This window comes from Molossus molossus, unplaced genomic scaffold (genome assembly GCF_014108415.1).
Source record: "Molossus molossus isolate mMolMol1 unplaced genomic scaffold, mMolMol1.p scaffold_m16_p_1, whole genome shotgun sequence".
NCBI lineage: Eukaryota > Metazoa > Chordata > Mammalia > Chiroptera > Molossidae > Molossus > Molossus molossus.
The window spans coordinates 103851201-103874481 of record NW_023425344.1 but is presented as its reverse complement, the minus strand read 5'-3'; the positions used below and the strand labels follow the sequence as shown (position 1 = coordinate 103874481).

General features: G+C 37.2%; 1 protein-coding gene across 7 annotated transcripts in view; it reads right to left on the bottom strand.

The window, feature by feature from the left end:
- Nucleotides 1–2898: 2898 nt before the first annotated feature.
- Nucleotides 2899–23281, bottom strand: part of ARHGAP21 (Rho GTPase activating protein 21) — a 151283-nt gene continuing 130900 nt past the window's right edge. For 5 of the 7 annotated variants that reach the window (XM_036257079.1, XM_036257105.1, XM_036257086.1 and 2 more), the window contains exons 12-25: nt 23043–23168; nt 21441–21725; nt 18944–19008; nt 18728–18867; nt 18002–18144; nt 17075–17230; nt 16901–16979; nt 15652–15725; nt 15485–15574; nt 10211–10336; nt 9991–10032; nt 9591–9696; nt 7647–7678; nt 2902–4789 (exon numbers count right to left, since the gene is read on the bottom strand). In XM_036257079.1, the coding sequence (XP_036112972.1) occupies nt 3098–4789; nt 7647–7678; nt 9591–9696; nt 9991–10032; nt 10211–10336; nt 15485–15574; nt 15652–15725; nt 16901–16979; nt 17075–17230; nt 18002–18144; nt 18728–18867; nt 18944–19008; nt 21441–21725; nt 23043–23168 (3156 nt within the window). In that variant the 3' untranslated portion in view covers nt 2902–3097. Of the gene's footprint in view, nt 4790–7646; nt 7679–9590; nt 9697–9990; nt 10033–10210; nt 10337–15484; nt 15575–15651; nt 15726–16900; nt 16980–17074; nt 17231–18001; nt 18145–18727; nt 18868–18943; nt 19009–21440; nt 21726–23042; nt 23169–23281 lie in introns of all 7 variants that reach the window. The other 2 variants (XM_036257133.1, XM_036257123.1) reach the window with 2 other exon arrangements.

The following is a 23281-nucleotide window of genomic DNA, read 5'->3' as shown; positions in this document are numbered from 1 at the left end:
TACAGAATACATATTCTCTTCAAGTGGACATGAGACATTTATCAAAATTGACCATATGCTACTTTATAATAAACATCTCAATTAATTTCAAACAACTGAAAACTATTAGAGTACGTTTGATGATCATGTGGAATTATACTAGAAGTCAATTTTTTGAAAAGATAACTAGAAACAGAAAGCCTCCAATTGTTTGGAAACTAAATAATCTCTATCTGAACAACTCCCAGGTCAAAGGAAAAATCACAATGGAAATTAGAAAACAAAAAAGGCCGAAAATCAATTATCTAAGCAAGCAAAAATTATCAAAGGAAAGAAAAAATAATATAAGAGCAGGAGTAAATATAATATACTTGAGCCTTGAACCTAACTTCATTTTTATATATAAGAATTTTTGATGGTTTTAATAATACACTGACTGTTCCAGGAACACATCTACCATGTAAACTAAGAAAAATGTGTACTTTATTTTAAGAATTTCACCAAAAATCATACATCATTTAAGAATAATCACATCACCAACAGCAAAACTATTTATGGTACATGACATTCTTGCATCGTTAGTGACTTTATATATTGGTGCAAACGTCTACTTCATTTATTGAAATATTTATTATCTTATTATAATTTTAATTTCTTTTCTAAGAAAATCATATTCTATATTATATATTCAATATATATCAAGTTACATAAATACATGTTATACAGATGTTATATTATCTATAAATTTTATTTCAAAACAGTAAAAAAAATTACCAAGTATTTTTTATAGAAAGAGAATATTGGGTCTGAGAGGGTTGAGAACCACTGGATTTAATAATTTAAAACAAAAACAACAACAAAAAAACGTTTTTACCAATTTTAGAGAGAAAGGGAGCAGGAGAGAATCATGTGGCTTGGACCTGGGATCAAACCTACAACCCGGGTAAACTGGGCCACACTGGCCAGGGCTGGGTTTAATGATTTTTAAGGTCCTCTCAGTCTTAACGTTCTAAGATTTTAAGTATCCATTATTTCTAACAATGGCTTTGATATATTTTGTAAGAAGCATGTGGCAGACACTGGAACAGTATCTCATTTAACTCTAATAACTCTAAAAAAGATACTACTGTCATTGTTATATGAGGAAACAAATCCGGAGAAATTAAATAATTTCTCTTGAGTTTACATATCTAGAAAGGATAGAATTGGTTTGACTCCCAAATTCATGTTCTTTTCACTCAGTTATTTCCCTAACTCCAATCCCCATTACCTGCGGTTTCAGTATCCTATAGTCCAACAACTAAGGCCCAAAATGTTTAAATAGAAAAATCCAAAAATAATTAGTAAGTTTTAAATTGCTCACTGTCCAATAGTGTGATAAAATCTCTTTGCTGTTCCCCTCCATACCCCCTGGGCCTGAATCATCCCTTGGCCCAGTCTCCCCCCTGCCCTCGTCCCCTGGAAGCCATAAGCTTGATTACCCGATCAGCAGTCACAGTATCAGGGCTTGCGCCCAAAGTGCTAGAGTAACGATGCAGGCAATCTGGATATGCCAACGAGAAGCCAAAAAGTGTTTCCTTAAAGTGAAAATGTGAATGTCCTCAACTTCAAAAGGAAAGAAAAAAATTGCTTGCTAAGGTTGCTGAGATCTGTGGTAAGATCAAGTCTTCTCATCTGTGAAATTGTGAAGGAAAAAGAAATTCATTCTAATTTTGCTGTAGCACCTCAAACTGCAAATGCTACTAAAACACTATGATTTGATAAGTTTCAATGGAAAAGACATTAAATCTGTGGGTGGAAGACACAAATTGATGGGAATGAGCTGTGCCAGAAAGCAGAGCCTCTAGAAAGATTTCAGCAGGGGTCCCATGAAACAAACGACTGTAAGCCTTTTACTGCAGTAAGGGTGGTTACACAGACTCAGGAGCACGTCTGAACTGAAAGATACAAAAATGACTGGAGAGGCTGTCTGCTGCTGCCACATTTCTGGCAGAGTTAAGGAAGTTGATTAGGTTTGGTACTAACTGCCGGGGGTCTTGGAACATATCTTCAACAGACAAGTGGAAATTATTATATCGCTTTAGCTAGAAAAGTTAAATATTATCTGTGTACAGAAGTGAGGTTAGGTCAATGTAATATTGTATAAGAGATCCCTGCCAGCCATGGCAAAAGGGAGAGAGAGAATATATAAATAGAGCAGGTCATTTTTAAAAGTCAGGACCAATTAAGGTAGTTATAAATGGATCACATTTAAAAATATATTAGAATAAGTTTCAAGCCATGCAAAAGTTCACCAAAACAATTTTTATTTCCAGTGTTTAATTGGGTATGCACACAGGCATGACACGAGTTTGGATCATTAAGTCCTCATGCAGAATTATATTCTTCTCAATAAAGAAGCCAGTTCCATCCAGGTCACTATCTACACACCTATGTTACAACATTTATATCAAATCTGGTATCTGAAGAAAAGATACACATATAATATGTTCATTTAAGTTACGTATTTTACAGAAAGATTAAAAATTCAAGTCACACAAAACGCAAAAAACTGTATTAAAAGTTTGAATATAAAACTCAGAGATCCACCTGGAATGACTAAAGAATGGAAGTTCTGTCTCCGCCTGTGTTAAAACTGGTAAATGTAATGAAACTTGTTACCATAAAACGCACTCATTTATTCAATGTAAGTTATCTAATTTTAACAATATGGCACCCTAAAAACCAAATGGATTTTTATGATGAGGCACTTTTGTTAGTGATGAAACCAAAAGAACCAATTTGCTGCACACTGATGCCAGCTATTTTCTTCAGTAATTTCGGGTATACACTATGTAGTAAGTTGCAACAAATACCTTACTCATTTGTATACAACTATCCAATATATTTTTAAATATGTGTGTGTGTGTGTGTGTGTATGTATATATATATATAAATATATATATATATGTTCTTCTGGCTGTAGTAATGCACTGTAAAGCCATTTCACAGTGCAAAAAGATAAAACCAGCCCAAATGAGGGCTGCATAATAACAATTCTGGTACAAGAAAATATTTACAGGGTTACTGGGACATGTAACAGTAGCTTCTGATTTGCTATAGTGGACATATCCCCAATTTAAAGACAGGGATGAAGCTGTGCTTTATTGCCTGGGGACTCGGACAGTTTATGAGGTTGGGTATTTGCTGCAGAACTAGCATTTTGGCTCATGTTCTGGAAGCTTCCTCCATTTATTTGGTCAGGTGACTGTGGTGGTATGGAAAGAAGGGGCCTGTTAGTTGAAGCCAAAGTACTTGGAGAACCGCCTGCATCAGGCTGAAAAGACATAGATGTGTCCCTCACGGAAATTTCTAATGTGCCCGAACTCTCCAGTTGGGAGTCCCCCGTTTCTCCTCCAAGGTCAGATGTGCTGGTGCGTAAGCGCTCCCTCGCAAGCCAGTCTGAGATGGACGAGTCCTGGGCTGAGCACTTGGGCCTTAACCGAGTCACAGCTGAAAGTTCGGCCTCTCTCTCCCCACTCTGCTCCTGCGCTTTCCAAAAATTCAAAACACTGATTTCGGAAGCATCTCTGTGGCCTCCGAGTGTATGCCGACGTCTGATGTTTTTCCTCTTAGCCGTCTCAGCATTCGCTTTTTGATTTCCTACTCCAAACATGTCATCTGCCGGGGCTCTGGGTCTCAGTTTTAACCGATCTGCTATTTTCGTTTTCCAAGTGGGTTCCTGTTTTTCTGATTCACTCCTGGTCGGTACCAGTAGACTCCCTGTCGATTTCCCTTTCTTCATCACATCAAATACTTTCGCTATTGAAGGTGTTTCTTTCTCGTTCTTGGCATCTCCCAGGCTCCCACTGTCAGACTTGAACCTGGCCGACTTCTTCCTGGACAGCGTATCGCATTCAATCAGCTTGTGGGAGCTGAAGAGCTGTCTCCGGCTATCCAAACTGGGCGTCAAGCTCCCCTCGGTCCCGCTGACTTCGCTCCCTTCCGAATTTCTCCGGCTCGACTTGGGGACTTCTTGCAGTTTTCCTCGGAAAAGCCTCTCGGAAGTCAAAGCAGCGGGGAAAACGGGGAAATCGTTCTCGCTGTCCGTCTCCACAGGCCGCCCTTCACTGACCAGCTCGCTTCTCTCATCGTCGGCCTCGTCTCCCTTACTTTCCGCCACAGACTGCACCTCGGGGCTCAGGCGGCTGGAGTCGAGGCTGGTCAAGTACGTGGCAGATGATGTGGTTGAATAATCTGAGGTGATGGTGCTGACGTTGGCCAAAAACTCCCCATGTCTGGTGTCTGAACCGGTGGATTTCTTAGTAGAAAACCTTGCCAGAGAAGCCTGGGAAGAAGTGCTAAGCAAAGTGCCGGAGTCCGACCCTGTCTCCTCGAAGTGGGAGGCGCTCTGCGTCCCCAGGGACCTGGGGCTGTCCTTCAGCGCGGTGCCGCGGCCGCGCAGGGTCGGCGATCTGCTATGTTTGCAACCGTGGGGCGGTGAGGGTTCCTCGCAGGGCGCACTCTCTCTCTGCAGCGCTGTCTTGTCACCTTTCGTGGCGCTGCTGTCTTTCTTGGCGTTATTTTCTTTGGAAATGGCGATCCTCTGTTTTCTGCCCGATGTCTCACTCTCTTTTTTGGATTCTACTTTAGTATCATTCTGACACTGTTCTGCATTTTCTTTCTTAAAAAAGACATTGTCCAATTCGTCTTCTGAGCTGCTGGGTTGTGCTTTTTCTTTTGGTTTCTTCCTCTTGCGACTAGCAGCTGCGAAGATGGAGGATACAAGCAGTTCCCTGCTATACTGATCTTTTCCAGATCCCCAAGAACCCTGAGAAGCAATCAGAAATGAGACTTTGAGATAAGGACATTATCAAGTTCATTTTCTGAAAGGCTTTTCCCCCGAAATACTTTTTTACTGAATGCCCCCATTAAAGCTCTAAAAACACTAACAAGATGTAATTCGATTTTTTTATACTTTCTTTGAAGATACATTTTTATTTATCTATATATAAAGATAACAAGATAAATTTTACTTTTTATTTAACTAGGCCCATTTCTTGCCTGGTAGTATTTACTGCCAAGTCATGCAGGTATTATTTAATGCCAACTCACAGCTCATAGACCTCTGTCTTTGAAAGAGGCATTTTGTGATCAGTACCATCCAACTCTCCTACTATTCTTGTTAATTCCCTGTACCTACTGACTATCCCTACTTCTGCAGTGCTGAGATTCTTCAGGTTCTTTCAGGAGTAAGAGATAAAATTCCAACATAGTTGAACATTGTATTCTGAAACAGGCTACTAAAATCAATTTTCTAGCCCTGGCCAGTTTGGGTCAGTGGTTAGAGCATTGGCCCAAGGACCAAAGAGTCTCAGGTTCGATCCCCAGCCAAGGTCAGGGTCATGCAGGAGGCAACCAATCAATGCGCCCCCCCCCCCCCCCACCATCTAAAAAAACAAAAAATAGAAAAAAATCCTCAGGTGAGGATTAAAAAAAAAAACAACAAAAAACTATTTTCTAGTTATAGACAGCATATTACACAGTTACTATATCCAACCAGTTCATTAAGATAAGGGATCTCTTTGGTCTTCCATTAGTTCGGCCAAGTTGGACCTTCAGGAACTGTCTGAAGTAAATCAGGTTGGTAATGTCTTCATTTATCAAGGTAAGAACAAAATCAGAAAATTCAAATAATATAAAGTCAATGAATGACCAAGGAAACACTTCAGTGCACTATTATTTGTCAAGTTGTGGTGCCGACTACTGGCCTTGTTAGCTGAGCATAACTGGTTCCGGATGACACTATTCAGTTAATTCGTCCATACTGCCCATATGCTAAATCAGTGGTGGTGGTGGTAGTGTCAACAAACACTTGGTTTACCATACAACGTTTAACACAAGCAGGTAGGCAGGAAGCATGCTGAGCAACAGAAAGTATACTTCTCTACTGTCATAAAAATCTTAGACAAGCCAAAACTATGATACTGAAGTCCTTGAAAAATAGAGTAAAAATTTAGGCTGTTGTATTAAAAAGAATTCACCAGAATGAAATAATAAATCAACAGAACTTTGTTTTTGATAAGTTATAAAGAATTTTGTAATTATCCTATACATTTCTAATGGCCCCTCACATTTTAACATGTTCTGCTAAAGGCCATGGAGATGGATAATGGTTGTCACAGGGCTCTGAGTTAGAAGACTCACCTTCCCTTTCTACAGATCATCTGAGACTGAGCAAGTGATTCAGTTTTAAACATTGCAATTTCATTATTTACTCAAGTGAGAAGAAATTAGATAATGTTTTCTTTAAGACTTAACAGGGTTCTCTTTAAAATCCTATGATTCTGTGATCATATATGTGTTGGGGAAAATTACTATTTTACAACTGAGAAACTGTTTACAAGGAGCTATACCATTTGGATATCCATTATTTTATAGGCATGGTATAAACACCACCATGAGTAAAACAAAGACAGCTAATCACAACAGGTTAAGTAATATATATTTAATAAGAGGGAAAGTGAGAATTTCAAAGAGGTCTGAAATCTAAAATCTACAGTCTTCTGACAAAAAAAAAGATTAGAAGCTGTTCTAACAAAGTCTAAAGAGACAATGACAACTAAATGCAAGGAGTTATCCTTGACTGCATCCTGTATAAAGACATAAAAATACACAAAGAACATTATTGGGAAAATATTTAGGGATAAGGTGTTATCATATCTATTAAGTAACTGTCAAATGATTCAGGAAAAAAAAAACATTATCAAGATATACCTACTGATGAGACTAGAGTAAAAGGTTAGGTGCTAACCATTACTCTAGTAACTTTAGGTTTAAAATTATTCAAAATAAAAGCTGGGGCAAAAGATGGTGAAAATCACAATATAAGTGACAGTGAACAATATGATATGATTAAAATATTTTTAACATTTTCTGCAAAAATTATAATTTAATCACATACAGTCCTGTTATGATACTTAACATAAGTAAAATTAATGTCTCATTTCCAAATAGCAAATGTGCTTAAAAATTTATTGACAATTCTGGTTGCTACTGTCTCAGCAAAACAAAGTTTGGATAAATTGAATTAATAAAATATTTTCTAAGAACTATAAAAACTTCCTTTAAAATTATGTAACTTGGTGTTGTTATCAATGAAACACAAATTATGGTTAAAAATACTGATCATAAAAAAACAAAATTAGTGATTTTGCTGAAATAAAATATATATTTTCTATAAAAATATATACTGATACAAAAGTCTACATTACTACTGAAATATCTGGATAAAAGGATATGATGTTTGATATTTGCTTCAAAATGGCCCCAGAAGGAGGGAAAGATGAAATAAGCTTGGTCAGGAGTCATTGTTGAGAATGGATGACAGGAAAATGGAAACTCATGTGATTCTCTCTACTTTTGTATGTTAGAAAACTTTCACATTAAAGAATAAGATAGTAAAGCCTACTTCTTTGTATTATGTTAAACTACGCTGAGAGAAACCCAACACTCCAACTGACAGAGCAGTCAGTACTCTTCCATCGTATTCTGTACTAAGTATTAATCTTCCCATTTATGAGACCTTGTTGGTCTGTGTCACCTGACACAGACAGGGATGCATTTGTATACCAATCATAACAATGAATCCCCCCTAAAATCTTTCACAATGGTACAAAACAATTTACCTTAGATTTTGTTGAGTCACTAGTAGCTGAATCTGTGAAAAGTTAAATAAAACATGGTCACTATTAGTTCATCTTTACCCCTTTCAACAAACAATGCAAAACTTATGGAAAAGACAGGCACAGAACAAAATGGGAAAGCAAAACTCAAACAAAACCATTGAACACAGTGGAGAGTCAGAGCTCACAGAGATGCAAGCTGCACCACAGAAAGCCACCGCCATGAAAGGATGCTGTGAATTGTAGGCAGAATCAGCTCAATGATAGGAATGGCAAAGGAGCCCTGTGCTAAACAAAAACAGAAATACTAGTGTTTATTAAAATTTTCTAAATGTAAAATCTAGCAATAAAGAAGCCTGAAGACCTTTTTAAGAATTGTACTGTGTACCACATCCTGTATCTGAAACTGATACACAATGTAGAACGTTTAAGTTTCTTAGCTGCCCCAGCTACAAATTGAGACAATCATATTTGGTGTATTTATGCTGATTTTTGTCAGACTGTCAAACTTAAATTTTATAAGCACATTCTCTATGCATATGGATGCAAAAGAGGCATCGGGATAACCCTGCGTCCAGGTCACTTTGGTTTTATATTAAATAATGCTGATCTCTGTGCTGTAGACCCCAGTTTCAATCTGTGGAGTCAGGGTCCTTTTGACTAGTTTGTTTAAATTGCTACCAGTTTTGTAATTATCTATTAACAAATGCTATTATGGAAATGGAAAATGGAGACCATCATTTTACTGTCTGGCAAAAACTCAGATTATACAATTATAAAGAGGGTAGGAAGGGGCTAGCACTATTCCGGATCACACCAATTTAGAAATTTTATGTTTTGACTTTAGGGAAACTGATTTTCAAAAGTAATGAGCTGAGCCCCGTGCCACGCCCCTTTTAACACATGGCTAAATGCTTTATGACTTTAAGAACTGGTAGACCATACCATGCTATTTCTCCTCACGGTCTGCTTCAGAAATAACAAGAAACAGCAGAAAAACTTTTAAGAAAGTAGTATTGATCTGTTTACAAGAATCTTAAGAGAAAATTTACACCACAGATCAACGAGGTGTGCATTTACAAGAATCGGGGGTTTCTGCAGACAAGGCAGCTACAGTGGGGACAGCAGTCCTCCTTCTTCCTACAGTTCCAGCTGTCCATCAGGGACACCACAGAATCCACTAGCGACATTACCGTGTGATAGACTCCTCCCACTTCGCCTGTTCAACATCAGTATAGATTTGCCTGTGTCAGTAAGTGCTGAAAAAACCCTTTAGGACTAGAACAAGAACTAGAGACAAAGGGAGAACATCGTGTAAAACAACATGCTTGGTTAGTGCAACAGTTTGGCAGGAGAAAATTTTCATCAAAAGAGCCTCCGAGAACTAATACTTCACCAAACGCTAGAGTGGCAAGAGAAAACAGAAAATGTCAAATAGATTTGACTTTTACGGTGACATCTATAGTGACAAATAATATACTGTATTTCTGAAAATGGTGCCCGTTAGCAGTTCAACATATTTAATTGCTGCTTTTAAACAGAACGTCTAGCTCAAGAGTAAGAGCTACTTATACAGTCTAGACCACACTTTCTGCCGTCACAGCAACCACATATTCAGTAGCATATATCTGTTTTACCTTGTGATGATTATTACATGGAAACTGTGAATTAAAAAAAAAAAAGAACAAAACAGTGGTTCGCATGCTCATTTTTCTCATAGTTCCATTCTGACAAGCATTACAACTCCATGCACTGCCAATTATAATCACTGGAAGATAATTAAGGTCAGTCAGAAAAGGGAGATTAGTTTCTTATTAGAAAGGAAAAAGGAGGAGAAAAGGGAGAAAAAAAATCATAGTGAATTGTTACATATGACTGATTTGTTCTGTCGTGTTATAAGAATTTAGCTTTTAACCTGAAGATCGATACTGCCCAGGCAAGAGTTACCTGATACATCTCCAGGGGACACGCCTGTCCTTCCAATGTTGGTGAGTAAATGATCTATGTTTGGCACTGGCTGGGAATCCACTGTGTTCTCCTCCTGCACTGTTGTCTATGGTTAATAAACAAAGATCTCTTCAAACATACTTTAAAATTCAAGCAACAAATGAAAGACACATTATTGAGTGAGCACGTGGGCTTAACTTTTCACCTTCTTTACATACAATTAATATAAAATGAGCATCATACTTGTACTTTCTTTACATTAGAAACTGAGGAGCTCGAGACCTGCTTCCGGGGTGCAAAGCGGGCAAGAGCGCACAAAGCAGGAAGTGGACACTGCTGTAGCGCCGCGATCTCGCGTCCCAAATGAGAACAGAGGACAAACGCTGACGGACATACTTACAAGAGGTTCTTCAGCACCTTCTTCTGTGAAAAACCAGTCATGCTAAAATTTAAAATAAAAAAGGTGAAAAGAGAAATTAAATAACCCCCTAAATATATCTCTAGCCTGGAGGATAATATACAGAAAAAAGTTATTTTCTCAAAAAAATATTAACCAAATTCTGTCCTGCCAGCAGCTCATGGAAACAGAATGTGCCTGACAAGGTGAAGCCTGAACTTACGTGCTGGATGAGCGTCTCTACGATTTTGTATTGGTCCGGCATGTGGGTGACCATGTGCGTCATGTTATCTTCAGATGTTCTCACAAGAGTTGGGCCAAAAACTATTGCTAGGTTTCTTGGTTCCATCTGAAATAAAGGACGATATTGGAAAAGCTTACATTTTTTTCATAATAGGTTTATTTATTTTTCTTTATTGATTTGAGAAAGAGGGGAAGGGAGAGGGAGAGACAGAAATATTGATGAGAGCAAACATCAATTGGCCACCTCCTGTATGCCCCACACTGGGGACCTGGCCCAAAACCTGGGCATGTGCCCTGACTGGGAATCGAACCAGCAACCTCTTGGTGCATGGGTCGACACTCAACCACTGAACCATACCAGCCAGGCTCATCATAAGTTTAAAGTCCCATTGCATGTTTGGCATTTTATTGCTGACAGGTTCTTTTGGTGAAAAAGAATTCAAAGAATAACAGTTGACTGATGTATGTAAACAAAAAATGTGGGAGCAGGGGCTGGGTGGAGGTGAGCAAAAGGGGGGTAAAATTGGGGACATCTGCGAAAGTGTCAACACTGAAAAATTTAAATGAAAAAAATAAAACTTCCTAGTTAGAATTTCCTTAAGCTAATCTCTACATAATGTCTTTTTCCTGCTTGAATGACAACGTAAATTGGCATTCCTTTCTTCCAAGAAGTCTTTTCTAGAAAGCAACTGATCTGGTTCAAAGTTAGTATTACTGGAGCTAGATTAACTGACAAAAATATCAGTATCTAAGAACATGGAAACTCACTCCCCTCAAAAAGTAGAAAAGTACTTAAAGATACATAAAATTTTTCCAAATTTCTCCCACTATTATAGCAAAATCCCTAATATGTAAAAGCCAAATGTCTGGAAGTATTTCTTCTGAATTAATTTTTACTTCATCCAAATGCTCTGAAGTTCTTTGCCTATCCTTCAGCCAATCTGAATGCCTCAATATTACATGCTTATATGTTTGCATATTCATTCCATGATTTTTCTATTCCTTGTTAAATTATACAATTATCGAAGATGTGGATCTTCTGTTTTCCTTTGTTATATCTTATAGTGAGTGTCTGCTGTAATATTTTGAACTTAGGATTTGATTAAAATGTTAAATAACTTTAACCAACCCTGAAAAGATACCAAGGGGTTAAAAATGACCACAGAACTTGAAACCATACTGAAAAAAAAAAAAAAAAAATACTGTTTAAGGAACCACACTACCATACTGTTTTGTGAGAGGCATGCACACACACCTTTCAAACATGGTACAGAGTGGAAAACAGATTTTTTCCAGGTCTGAAGAAATTGTCATGCATCTAATATGGTAACTACCACAATACATGCATTATCACACCATGCTTACTGCAGGTAAATAAGGAGAAATTGTGACTGAAGTCAGTATTTCCACAGTAAGTTAACTTAGTGGAAAGAAAATATGACTGCAGGAAGGGTTTATTGAAACTGGGCACAAAAGACATGCTTCGTATTCTCCAAGGTGTAGTCATCTCATCCCTCTGTCAAAAAAAAACAACCCAGCATCTCGAAGGTCTTGTGTAAAACTGTAAAACTTTTACTAGAATCTTGCCTATGATTTCATTAAGTTTTTAGACTAACGATAACATGGCAATATTATTTATACACACACACACACACACACACACACACAGAGTGATATTTATTATGTGGGTATATAGTTTTAGCTGGTTTCCATATAAAACAAGTAACATAAGTAGTTCATAGTTTATGTGTTCATTAATTACTTAAAACAAATTCTGTATTTTTTGAAAGACATCCTGCAATGTGTACTCAAATAAGTCTGAGGACTGAAATGCCTTATATCTTTATTCAAGACTCACAGTGTCACTTCTGGTCACGATGGTGGCATAGGTGAACGCGGTATTGCGTCCTCCCACAACCACATCAGAGTTACAACTAAAGGACAGAACAACCATCATTCAAAACTGCCTGAAATCGAGCTGAATGGAAGTCCTACAACTATGGAATTAAAGAAGCAGCCACACCGAGACTGGTAGGAGGGGTGGAGGTGGATGGGCTGGTCCCACACCCACATGTGACAGATAAAAATCAGGAGGGATACCTCGGCTGTGAAGGTCCTCCCTGAGGACTGAGGGGTCCCTGTCCCACACCAGGCGCCCAGCTCAGGGTTCCAGTGCCAGGAAGAGAAGTCCCCATAACTTCTGGCCAGAAAAACCAGTGGGAACTGAGGCTCAGGGAGGCTGAGGCGGCTGGAGCCCCAGGCAGCTCCTTTTAAATGGCCTGAGCACGGACTTACTCGAATTCACACCCTCCAGGCTCCAGCGTGAGGGAGGCAGCTTGAAAGGCACCAGAGACATATGGGGAAGAACTGAGTTGTTTGGCATTGGAGCGAGGGCTGGAGAGGGGGCTTTCACTGGGACAAACGTGCTGTCAGAGGCCTTTGTTCCTTTGGTGAGCCCTTCCCTGGGGTGGCAGACAGCCTCCAGCAACCTGGCTTACACTGGTAGCCCCGCCCTGGTGATTCCCTGAGGCCCCGCCCCACTCAACTTTCAGGCCTACCCAAGCTGTTGCCACTTGCTTAACCATAGGATTGGCCTGTCTTGGATCCTGCTTCAGGTTTTCCTAAATTCTTTCAAACAAGCAGCATCTGGTCTCAGATAGCGCCATACCTCTTGTTAAGTAATACATAGAAACAAACACAGAGAGGCGGCCAAAATGAGGAGACAAAGAAACATGTCCCAAATGAAAGAACAGAACAAAACTCCAGGAAAAGTTTTGATGCAGACTTCAAAACACTGCTTATAAGGATAATCAATGAACTTAGTGATAACCTCAGTGAACTTAGTGAGGGCCTCAAGAGCATAAAAAAGGACCAGTCAGAAATGAAGGAGGCACTAAGTGAAATAAAGAATAATTTACACAGATTCAATAGTAGAGTAGGTAAAGCCAAGAAGCAAACCATCGATCTGGAACATAAGGAAGCAAAAAACACCCAATCAGAACAGCAAAAAGAAAAAAGAATCCAAAAAAATGAGGATAGTATAAGAAGCCTCTGGGACAACTTCAAGCATGCCAACATTTGCATCTTGGGGGTGCCAGAAGGAGAAGAGAGAGAGCAAGAAATTGAAAACCTATTTGAGAAAATAATAATAGAAAACTTCCCTAACTTGGTGAAGGAAACAGACATAAAAGTCCAGGAAGCACAGAGAGTCCAAAACAAGTTGAACCCAAAGTGGCCCACACCAAGACACATCATCATCAAAATGCAAAAGGTTCAAGACAAAGAGAGAATCTTAAAAGCAGCAAGAGAAAAGCAGTTAGTTACCAACAAGGGAGTTCCCATAAAAATGTTGGCTGATTTCTGAAAAGAAACTTTGCAGGCCAGAAGGAGTGGCAAGAAATATTCAGAGTGATGAAAAGCAAGAATCTACAACCAAGATTACTCTATTCTGCAAAACTGTCATTTAGAATCGATGGCCATATAAAGAGTTTCCCAGACAAGGAAAAGCTAAAGGAGTTCATCACCACCAAACTGTTATTATATGAAATGATGAAGGGTCTTTTTGAAGAAAAAGATAAAATATATGAACAAACAAAATGGCAACGAATACATATCTATCAACAATGGAATCTACAAACAAAATGAACAGGTAGAACAGAAACATTCTCATAGATACAGAGAACATTTTGTTGGTTGCCAGATGGGAGGGGGGTTGGGTGAAAAAGGTGAAGAGATTAAGAAGTACAAATTGGTGTTAACTTACAAACTTCAAATGGAGGGAGGCTGGGGGGTGGGAAGAAATAAACCAAGGAACTTATATGTATATATGCATATCCAATGGACACAGACAACAGTGTGGGGAAAGGCAGAAGGGGGAAGGGAGTGGGAAAGAGGGGATCAATAGGGGGAAAATGAGGAACATCTATAATACATTCAACAATAAAGTTAAAAAAAAAAAGACAGTGTTAATTAATATATTAAAGGTTCTAAAAAAAAATCTGCAGTAAAAAAAAATCAATTAAATTTTGTTTAATTCAGTGCCTTCTAAACTAATTAGATCAGTAACTTCGACTACTTTCCCAGTAAATCCTACAAACATCCAACAAAACCGATGAATGATGTACTGTACTTTGGGAAATGCTGAAATAATTAGAACATATATCAACTATAATTATATTGAAAACTTTTGGGCTCCTACTGTATGCACATCTGGAAGCAGTACAATCAATTAACACGGGCTTTCTTCTCTCTTCCTCTTCTATAGCCTCAGCACCTGAGGAAATGAGCATCTAAAGGAAACTGTTAAGTAACACTGTGATCTTCTCGATCTGTGGTAATGGGTTGACACTATACTCACAATCCAGCTTCACTGCAACTGTGAGCAGCTGTCTTCCAGAACATGCAGAGCCACTAAACTGACCTAATGAAAGCATGGTTCTCTCCCTTGAGCAGGTATCACCCTTAGAAAGAGGAGTGACACAGTAGTCCTGAGCTTGTGGTATACTGGTTTCTTGTTTCTTCTCCAGAAACCAAAATGGTTCCGCATAAGTATTTTAAGAAGCAATGCCTGCGAGTTAGAAAGTCATCATTTGCCACCTGATACAACAGACTGAGGCATCAACAATGAGTGATGACAATGGCGAAAAGTGAAAACTATAACATATCAAACACAATGTGTGGACCTTGTTTGGTATGATTTAAAGATTTACAGAATGTCTTTACAGTTGTTTGTTTAAATCAATGTCCAAATAGGGTCCACATATCCATCAGGAAAAACTAAACATGAACTGAGTATTAGATAACATTAAAGAATCATAAATTTAGATGTGTTTAATAAAGGTAATACAATGGTGTTTAAAAAAAGTCTTATCTGCTTAAAACTAAACAAAACAAAAAAATGTCATTATTCTCACTGTATGCAATTTGATACTTTTTGACTGTTGTATCATGCAAATATTGACTATTAAAAACATTGATATACAGTTGAAAAATAAAACAAGTCAAATTTATGGCTTTTTCATTTTTCTTACTGTATAAATAAAAACAGAAATGTCTTTTAAAATGGTGACAACTGATATTTTGGTGTATTTTTTGCTTTTAAGAATGATCTTTAGAGGAACTGATCAGCCAATATGATGCATTTCAGAGCTTTTGCTGAATTATAACCCTATTTTTGATTGGCACGAAGCAAAAAAGCATATCATTTCATCTAAAGCAACTGGAGGTACATCCCTTCAGTATACACTTTACATACCTTATTTTTTTCTGAATTTTCTGCCACTGTCTTCAGATGAGCCGAAAGAAACTTAAGTGTTTCATAATGATGTTCGGGCAAATCGTGAATCTGAAACATATTATTTTCACGACGGGTTTAGATGCTGAATTTTAGGTATGCCTCCAGAGATAGAAAATAATACCTACTAGTCTTTTTAACGTTTTCAGACGATCTAGAGGATCTTCTTTACGATTGGCTTCAATAAAGTCGGCATATTTGTCTGACAACAATAAGAACAACAAAGCAAATTTATCTTAAATTGCTTAGATGAGTTGTAATCTAGTTTTCCTTTCAGGTTCAATTTTAAACCACAATTTAAAAAATGTAAGAAGACCCCAAATAAAAATGCTATAATGTTTAATGATCCTCCAAATCTTATCATCAAAGAAAAGAACATTCTCTAAGATGTGAGTTCTCTGAGGGTACCGTCCTATATATACACACTTTGTGCATTCCCCCCATCCCCGCACCATCTAGTACAGTGTCTTATATAAGTCACATATTTGGCTTGACTGAAACTATTTTTCTGCTTATTGTGTCTTATAGGTCTGAAAACTTTTGACTGAAAACAATAATATATACATATATATATATATATATTTTTTAATAATATATTTTTAATTTGACTGCAAACGCACATGAACAGGACAATATATATTTTATTGAGCCTAAACAATTTTTTCCAACGCTATTTTTCATTAATATCTATCAGGAGTGCCAAGGTCATTGTTGTTCAGTGGTTATAACGTTGGCCCATGCACCAAAGGCTCTGAGGTTCAATTCCTGGTCAAGGGTGCATGCCTGGGTTGTAAGCTCAATTTGCATGTGGGAGGCAACCAATCTGATGTGTCTCTCTCACATCAATGGTTCTCTCTCTCTCTCTCTCTCTCTCTCTCTTTCCCTCCCTTCCACTCTCTCTAAAAAAGAATTTATCAGGAGGAAAAAAAATTCAGATGATAAAAAATAGCACATAATTATGCCTTATATATAAATAAAAACTAAAAATCTCCTATTTCCTTTGACAAATGCATTTTCTCCTTCATCAATTTCATATTCTGTGGTTTTCCAACAATGTAATTATTTTTTGTTAATTTACCTAAGGATATTTTTCCATGGATTTTTTTATTTTTTTTAAGATAAAGTATAAGTAAGGGAGGGAGAGACAGAGAGGAACATTTATTTGAGAGAGACACATCGACTGGTTGCCTCTCGCATGACCCAGACCAGGGCAAAGAATTGCACCTACAAGCCACGTACGTGCCCTTGACCGGGAATTGAACCACAACCCCTCTGCAGACCAATGCTCTAACTGCTGAGCCAAACCAGCCAGCATCCAACAATGTAATTTTTAACTGTTTCATCTGGGGTTTTTTGTTGTTGTTGGCATTCACTCACCATTAGTGAAGAGAGGTTCAGGAAGTTTTCTAAAGAAGGATTTTAGTAAACTGCTTATCACATTCAAATCTCGCCATTTCTAGGGATGTAAAATAGAAATACAGTAGTTTTGTAGTCAATACCACTAAAGGAGAAAACACAGATCAGTTATCTACGTAGAAATAAACAACTTACATCATCTTGTATATCAATATCAGCCATTCCCTTGTTGAGTTCTTCCTGCATACTTGAGATGGCTGCATTATTTCCAGGAACTCTATAAATACCTGTATATTCAAGACCTCTTTCTTCAACTAATTTGCAACATATGTCAACTATTAACGGAATATACTGCAAAACAAAAAATAAACATTTTATTCAAAATAGTACCAATGTTTATATTTAGTTAGTAGATGTATACTGTAGCTAAAAGGTCCTTTTCATCCAAAAGGAAATATATAAATTATTGCTTTTTGATATAGAAAATAAAGAATATAGATACTGCAGAACTGGGAACTGATAAAACCAGCAAGAGATGTTTGAGATAGTGGGAAGAAAAACAGGTGAAGACAGAAAGGGAGGGGTCCACAGGGAGGTACAGTCTAAATAGGAAACAAGAGCAAGAAAGAAGAGTGTAGTAACAGCTCAGTCAAATAAAGAGGAATAAAAATCTAAAAAAAGAAGGGGCGGGGGGAATAACATCAATCAACTCATGAAATGAATCCTAACATGGGTGTTGTGAAGTGCACACACCACACACACACATACAACACAATTACATTTATTATACTTTCTTAATCATGTCCTCATTATAATCCAACTTTCAGGACGTTAAAGCAGAAACACACATGATTTGAAAATAAATTCTTACTGACCATTTCAGATACATTCCTAATGACTGAATAATTATTCTTCTTTAGAGTCAATACATTAGAAAAAAGCATTACAGGAAATTATTCAATACACCGTTACAGATCAGAAATGATTGGGGAAAGGTCAGCTAGGAAGAGGAAAATGCTCAGTAAATCAATAGGCACTCTTATCTGAGTGCCTGTGTACACGGGTCCTATTACGACTACTACTGAATTAACAACTGTAGATAATCCGGCTGACGTCTCCTACCCGATTTGTGTGAGCTGGTGGGCAATCGTCCAACCTGACCCCGAACGTTCCTGTAGCAGTAGGCTTTTTTTCAAATGTCTTTCTCATAATACTCGGGATGCCTTTTCTCCATGTGCCTTTGTCTTTTGGGGGACTGGTATCATCTTTTGATTGTTATGAACAATAAAACAACATAAGAAAGAAAACGAAAACATGAGTCTTATCATGACTTAAAATATCTTTTATTGATATTTACATAAATCAGAGTCCTGTACTATAATATATATCAAAAATAGTTATCACCATCTTTTCCTAATATAGCACTGCTTTTAGCTTTCCATATCATTTAGTGGCTATCAATTACATTTCTTTACCTTTTTGCAATCTGTACCATGATTTCCTTTAAAACAGTCAAAGAAATAGAATCAATGTGACAACTTCACAGTGAAGAGTTTTGCAAAAAGGAAATTTATCTCAAAATGTCAGCACCTAATCCACTGCGCTAATCAAATTTGCTGTGCAGACGCATGTGTTGTACTTTCCTTCCCTCGGTATTTACTACGAGAACTTGCACCTTAAAGGGAAAGGCCCCACTGGCCTAGACCTGGCCCACAGTGGTCTTTGAGCTAGCTCACACTGAGCTGAGGTCAGCAAAAACGGTATAGAAAAATATAAAAACACCTTTAAAAACCCCAATTTTAAATCACTGTATTTGTTAAATTTATCTGAGCATGCCGCCATCAGTACCTTTATTGAGAAGTCTCCTCTCTGACTCTTCCTTTGGAGAATGTGGACTTTGCGTCTTTGGCTCTGATTTAGCACCCAGCAAAGTCTGCCTGATGCTGAGAGTCTGGCGAGGCGTTTTTGGCAACTGTTCTGCTTTGCTGCTGAGAGAAATGAATGTTTCTTAACAATTACATATTTTATATACAGATTAATGTATGTGCACGGTGGAATTCTCACCTCATCAGACTGTTATATTCTTTTATTCTTCGACTAATTAGATCTCTGTTAGTAACACCAGTGTCCTACAGAATAAACAGAAGATAAAATCAGAGAGTCAATTCTAAACAAAAATAGGAATCCTACTTTTTTGAGCTTCTCTATGGTCCCCTCTGCTTGTTCTATAAAGACACTATACTTTACTCTCAGTGGTGGTGTGTTAAAATCTCTGTTCAACATCACCACCCACCGTCACTGCATGACAAATGTTTGAGTGCCCCCCTCACTGAACAAGTCTTCTGTTTATTTTTTATACCACAGCAACACTTAGAATACTACCAGCAAGCTGCAAGTGTTCTAACTTATTGATCTGTCATTTTTAATTAATGACTGGGAAGTAGAGAGCCAGCCTTTTCTCTCACTAATACCAGAAAGAATGATTAGCATTTCATAATAATACAGTTGGATAAAAGATGAAAAAAATACTGCAAAATTTGTTAATAATTAACTTGTAGGAGTAGTGAGATTAAGTGTCAGAAGTGACAGATTATCAGAAGAGAAAAGCTCAAAATGTTGGTTTTTTTTTAAAAAACCTCAGAAGTTTAACTTTTACACCATGCTAAATGGCAAACTTAGAGTTGACCATAAAGTGATAATTCTCTTCTATTGATTCCAATTATACACTGGCATGGGTCCTCAAAAAAAAAAAAAAAAAAAATTTAGTTGCCTCATTTTGATTATAATAAACAATATAATTTACAAAAAAATACAGGCTTTGGAGTCAAACAATCTCAAATTCAAAATGACTCTTCCTACTTACCAGCTGAGAGATCATATGGTTAAGATCTGGAATAAGACTGCCTGGTATAAATCCTAGCCCTGATACTTACCAGCTATGTGACCCTGGGGAAATTACTTAACCTCTCTTTGCTACATGGTTTCCTTGTTTGTGAAATGGTGATGATAATAATAGGACACATCATATGGTTGCTGAGATTAATTCATGTAAAATGCTTAAAAGAGTGTATGCCATATGGTATATGCTCAGTGAATTATTACTTTCTTATCTATAAAATGCGGGGAAAAACCCATGTCTTAACATTAGATGATAATGATGATGGTGTTAATGGCTGACATTAAGTAAATGCTCATTATCTACCAGGCAGCTTGCTGCATGATCTCATTAAATCCTTACAAGTGCCCTCTATGTTTCACAGATGAAACCATCTGAAGGAATTTTAACAAGGACACTCTACTGCCTAATTGAATGCCTAGCACACAGCAGTTCCTCTTTAAACAGGAACTACCTCAACTGTTACTTAAAGCTGAAATCTACATCCAAGTTCTTATTCTCCCCGTTTTTTTGCAAAATTTCAGGTCTGCTGCTCTCTCTGTAGTGGTGGTTGTAGAACAAAGGTTGTACTGATACAATCCGGTGTTAACTTTTAACCACAAACAATGAGGATACAAACTATCAGAGAAAAAAGCCCAGCATTTTCCCCATAGCATAAGTTTTCATGGTTTGAATGGGATATAATAGGAATGACTAAATTAATTGCATAATCTTACAGTTAACGTATGTCTTTTTTGTCATAAAATGGGCATAAAAAGTGAGAATCCATTGCTGAATTTGCGCTTTAGAATTTATAGTTATATACACTTAAAAAACCACTTTTGTTATCAAAATTGTAAAAATATCTTGATGATTGTGAGCTGGAAACTTTAAGTCCCTAAACGTTATTCTTTATTAAAAAGAAAAACTGCCTTATAACATGATTTCAGATAATTCAAGTTTTCTTAAAAACCAATTATTCTATTACAATAGGCTATATTATATTCTTGACTGCATAATTCCACTAAAATCATAACATTATCTTTGCATTTACACAGTAATTTGTTTTAATAAGCATTGCCACTGTAACTTAAGCCACACAACAATCCTACTGTATTTTTTTTTTATCCTCACCCAAGGACATTTTTGCATTTACCTTCAGATAGAGCAGGAAGGAGAGAGGTCGGAAGAGAGAGAGAAACATCGATATGAGAGAGACACATGGAGTGGTTGCCACCCACACAACCCCATGGGGCCGGGGACAAACTGCAACCGAGGTACGTGCTATTAGTGGGAATGAACCTGGGACTCTCTGCTCTAACTGTTGAGCCAGACTGGCCAGGGCAATAATCCTGTTTTAGAGATAAGACAGATCTGGAATTATTTACTTATAAAGGTAATGACCAGGACGACGAACCAGGAACTCCTAATCTATGGTTCATTGCTTCTGAGAAAGTATGCAGAATATATGAATAATCTATTTTTCTAGTTCAGTAATGGTGACTTTTCTAAGTAAAAATAATATGAAATAGGTACCGCTGAGTTTTCCCTTTGATCAACTAGTTTTAATCATATTATTAGATTTTTTTTTAAATAATGTATCCGATTCTTTCAGTCTTCTGAAAGAAGAAAAGAAAAGTGTAAAGGAATGTGCCTGATTTTATCAACATCGTCTTGAATGCATACCTCTTCATTTAGGTTGCTACTCTCCTGGATGGTCTTGATCCAGGCCAACATATCATCTCTGTCTTCAGCCTGAAAGAGGCATTCACAGTCTGACGTGGTAAGCCGGAACACATTTTTCCTCTTGGTCTCACTGTACGAGATGTCTATTAGGCAAGCGTTAACACTGATGGGTTGTTCTTCTTCAGATGGAGTCATCTGTTCTCTTTTATCTTTGTATAAGTAAAGTGAATGGCCCCGAAGTACAACATACATCTGCTTCCACGGCCGGATACTTCCACCAACTCTCTAGAAAACATGGAACAGTTCAGGCATACTTAACATTTGGCTAAATCTCAGTGATAGGGTAAACACAGTAAGCAACACTGTTAGCAAGCATAAATGTATAGCAAATGCAGCGAGTGTCTGATTTACGTCAGTATGTACTTGTTAGGAGAGGAATGACAAACACTGTGGAGCGGAAACCAAGTTAGGCGATGCATTCATATCAAAACCAAGGATAGTGAAATCTCAACTTGAATTTGGTTATGATAATAAAGTAATTAAGATAAAAGCAGGCATAGCAAAATATGTTAAAAATGCTAAAGGAATAGAAAATAAGAAAAAGAAATTGGCCTAAAAATGTTTTGAGTGAAAGTTAGGCTTAAGATAAATCATAGGTCATCAAAATGACAAACACTGCATGAGGAGATCCTGAACAGTATGTAAGTACTGAACTAACAAAATCGATCAAAGTTATATGGTCAAGTAACAATCTTCACATCCAAAGTGAGTTTTCTTAAAATTTTAAACTCTTTTAACAATATTAAAATGTTATTATAAATAAGCTGCTCAATCATTATAGCAAATTTTATGGCAAAGTTTTATTGTATTGAAATCTACTTAATAAAGTATATATTGATACTGTGATATTCATTTACATAACTCTGTGTTTATAAAACACAGTGAAATAAGGAAATTATAAAGGTGGTTTGAAAAAATGAACTAGGAGCCCGGTTTTTCTCAGTGGTTAGAGCACCGGCCCATGGACCAAACAGTCATGGGTTCAATTCCGGTGAAGGGCATGTACCTTGGTTGCGGTTTGATCCCCAGCCCTGGTCGGGGTTGTGCAGGAGGCAACCAATCAATGCGTCTCTCTCACATCAATGTTTCTCTCCCCACCCCACTCTATCTGAAGATAAATGGAAAAATATCCTCGGGTGAGGATTGGAAAAAATAAAAATAAATGAACTGGGAAAAGTTAAATAAAAAATTTTAAATTATTAATATGAAGATGTGCCACTCCCTATAGGACTACTCTGTGATAATCAATAGCTAAAAAACTTAAATAATAAAATCAGTTTCTTCATAAATACTTTTATTTCTTTTACATTACCAAAATATGAAAATACATGCCATACACAGTTGATACACAGAATGAACAAAGTAGAAAATTAAATAGGTGATAAGAATTTTAAAAAATTCCTTCATACAGAAAAAGATATTTATAAAATATGTTTTTCAGTCTTTAGTCTAGATATTTTGTCATTTTATGTGTACAGACTGTATGTTTTATTTTTCAGGGCCTGCATATAATGCACTTGCAATAGCTCTGAAACGCACTACCTTGCCCTTGTCGGTGACGAGGGGCCGGTAATGGAGCCACCCCTCCTTCGCAGCATCGCTGAACACCTCTGAGGAAGAATCCTTTCTGGATCCAGAGTCTTCTGATGACTTCTGGCTGTCTGGGATCTATAGGAAAGGCAAAAACAAAACAAAACAAAAAAACCAAACCATAATAAAATGTCAGCTTTTTCCTTTACAAATATTTGCTTGATAAAAATGCTTTGCTGAAGATGTCTTTT